The sequence below is a fragment of the Camelina sativa genome, chromosome 9 (assembly GCF_000633955.1).
Source record: "Camelina sativa cultivar DH55 chromosome 9, Cs, whole genome shotgun sequence".
Lineage (NCBI taxonomy): Eukaryota > Viridiplantae > Streptophyta > Magnoliopsida > Brassicales > Brassicaceae > Camelina > Camelina sativa.
Window position 1 is genome coordinate 13,621,412 of NC_025693.1, and position 2,960 is coordinate 13,624,371.

General features: G+C 33.9%; 1 protein-coding gene and 1 pseudogene across 1 annotated transcript in view; both read right to left on the reverse strand.

Annotated features, from left to right (window-relative positions):
* Positions 997-2,074, reverse strand: LOC109126413 (annotated as a pseudogene).
* LOC109126414 (glutathione S-transferase T3-like) overlaps positions 2,822-2,960 on the reverse strand; it is a 2,471-nt gene continuing 2,332 nt past the window's right edge. The window contains exon 2 of the mRNA XM_019229948.1: positions 2,822-2,847. Within this exon, the coding sequence (XP_019085493.1) occupies positions 2,822-2,847 (26 nt within the window). The remainder of the gene's footprint in view (positions 2,848-2,960) is intronic.

Here is a 2,960-nt window from a genome sequence, read left to right on the forward strand (position 1 = left end):
TGTAATTTTATTTGTTTTAGTAATAATAATTTTTATTTTTGTTATATTAAAATATTAGCTAAAAATATAAAATTCAATTTAAAAAATAATAATATAACTTTTATTAATTTTAAATTACTATAAATGTGTTGTTATCAAATTAAGTAAAAATAAAAATATAAAATGAAAATAGTGAGGTAAGGTGTTGAATTCTATTAAATAAAACTATTGGAGAAGTTAAAATTGAGTTGGGTGTTGAATGATTAGGTGGAAGAAATAGAAAATGATGTTGAATGTTAAAAGTTGAGGTGGAGGGTGTTGAAAAAAAAACCATTGTACATAGCCTAATGCACAAGGCACCATCACACCAGAAATCAAGTCTCGCTCCCTACGAACATAGAGATTTGGCTAATAGGCCAGTCTGTTGTGGTCCAATGGTTGACAAAAAGAAAAAAAAAAGTTATAAAGAAATGTGAATCTTTGTCTTTCTTCTCTAAGAATATTATTAGAATATTATAAATTATGTTGTGTTTGTGGAGTTGATGAATCTCATGAGAAGAGAATGAAAATAATGTTTTAAATCTTTGATCTAATTTTTTAGCGTTATGATTTTTATCTATGCATGGTTGAGTTAACTACCAAATATATCTTTAGTATTATCAGTTTCTTAGACCATGGGCAGTGGAGTAACCCATATGGGTTACTCCCAAATAAATTAATCATATAATTATTATTAATATAATCATATCAACCCACTAAGTACTTATCAAAATTTATCCTTCCACTAGAGTAACCTTCATAGGTTCCTCAATCATTCAAATATTTTTTTTTATAACTATTGTTTATTAATTTGCAAATTTAAATAAATTAAAATGAGAAATAAGTTATATTAATTACTAATATTATATTTAAAAGGAAAACAAACATATTTTACAGAATTCGGGAATATTAAACATATTTTACAAAATCGGGGAAAATACACAAATATAAATTGTAATAGAAGAAATGAAATTCGTTCTACTGTTGCATCCCACCAAATTTTTGCCAGATATGCTCAATCAAGTCTTTTTTAAGACGGTCATGCATTATTGGATCCCGAACGTCATTTCGAATGGCCATCATATTATTGAAAATCGTTGTCCTATCTCTAGAAAATGATAAATCCACTTGAGAAGTTCCGCTTCCTTCTCCCTGATAAAACTCTGATGGATCGTAGAAATTGTATTCATGTCGTTCGTCTTCCACTATCATGTTATGCAATATGATACATGCTCTCATTATCTTGCCTATTTTTCCTTTATCCCAAAAAAGTGCAGGATTCTTGACGATTGCAAATCGAGCCTGCAATACTCCAAATGCACGCTCTACATCTTTTCGGCATGCTTCTTGATATTGAGCAAAGAGTTGGTTTTTTTTACCCTGTGGAAGTGTAATTGATTGGATGAAAGTTGCCCATTTGGGATAGATACCGTCAGTGAGGTAGTATGCCATTTTGTATTCCGTCCATTGACAACGTAGTTAACTCTCGGAGCTTGACCCTCTAGTATATCATCAAACACTGGTGATCGATCCAAAACATTGATATCATTTAATGTACCTGGTAGTCCGAAAAAGCGTGCCAAATCCATAAATCTTGCAATGCCACAGCCTCTAGTACGATTGTTGGTTTTCCAGATCCACGTGAATACTGTCCTTTCCATGCTGTTGGACAATTCTTCCACTCCCAGTGCATACAGTCTATGCTCCCTATCATTCCGGGGAAACCACGATATTCTCCAATATTCAATAATCGTTGGAGGTCTTCCGCTGTAGACCTTCTGAGGTACTCATCTCCAAAAAGATTTACAACTCCGCCAACAAATTCTTCAAGGCATTTTTGCGCAATGGTGTCATCGAGTCGTAGATATTCATCCATTTCATCTGCCGCATTTCCGTATGCCATCATACGAATAGCTGCCGTACATTTCTGAAGTGCAGAAAGACCGAGCCTTCCAGTTGCATCTCGTTTTTGTTTGAAGTATGGGATTCCATTTTCAATACTATTAACAATACGCAAGAATAACGGTTTGTTCATTCTGAATCGACGACGATCCATAACTGAATGTGGCCTCCTTCCCGGTCTTTGTCAATGTGCCTTCTTCTTAAAACTGGAGCTGGTGGCTCTTCTGTATGGGTGTACTGGTACTGAATCTCCTCTACTATACTGTCAACTTCCTCCTCCACAATTTCATCAGTTTCTTGATCAGAACTCCAATGTGACATTTTGTTGACAATATTGGGAATATACTTTTCAAAAGGTATTTTGGTTTGGGGTTAAGTCTTTTTTGGGTCTTTGGATTTTAGATTGGTTTAGTGTAACCCAATGATGTGTTTGGTTGCAAAGAACGATTGTTGGTGTAGTAGAAAGAAAAAAAATTTGGTGATTAGACTTTGTGACATATATGAAGAACAAGAAAGAAAGAGAAACAAAGTTGCTTGCTACTGATTAGAAGAAAGAACGATTGTTGCTGATTACACTTTGTGACATATATGAAGAACAAGAAAGAAAGAGAAAATAAAATTTTCAAGTTTGCTTGAGGGAAAGATAGGATGAGAATGAGAGGATTAGTACAACAATACTAGATTCGATATATATAGATAGAGTAAGAAAGACATCCTACAACTTGACAATGAAAACAACATTCACGGGTTACTAAATTACAAAGGGCATACTACTAAATTACAAGACATACTTCACGTACTGGCTACACCACATTCACGGGTTAGAAAACCTTCACGGGTTACACAACAAAACACAACAAGTTTGACTAACAGGTCCACCTTCACTAGAGTACAAATAGCTTCACATGTCGCCTGGACCCGAACAACCTGAAACATAACAAAGGCTCCAATCAGAAACTGATCATATGAAAGTCGAACCAAACATATGCCAAATAAAAGAAATCAGAACTAAAACATAACAAAAATCAGAACTAAAACAT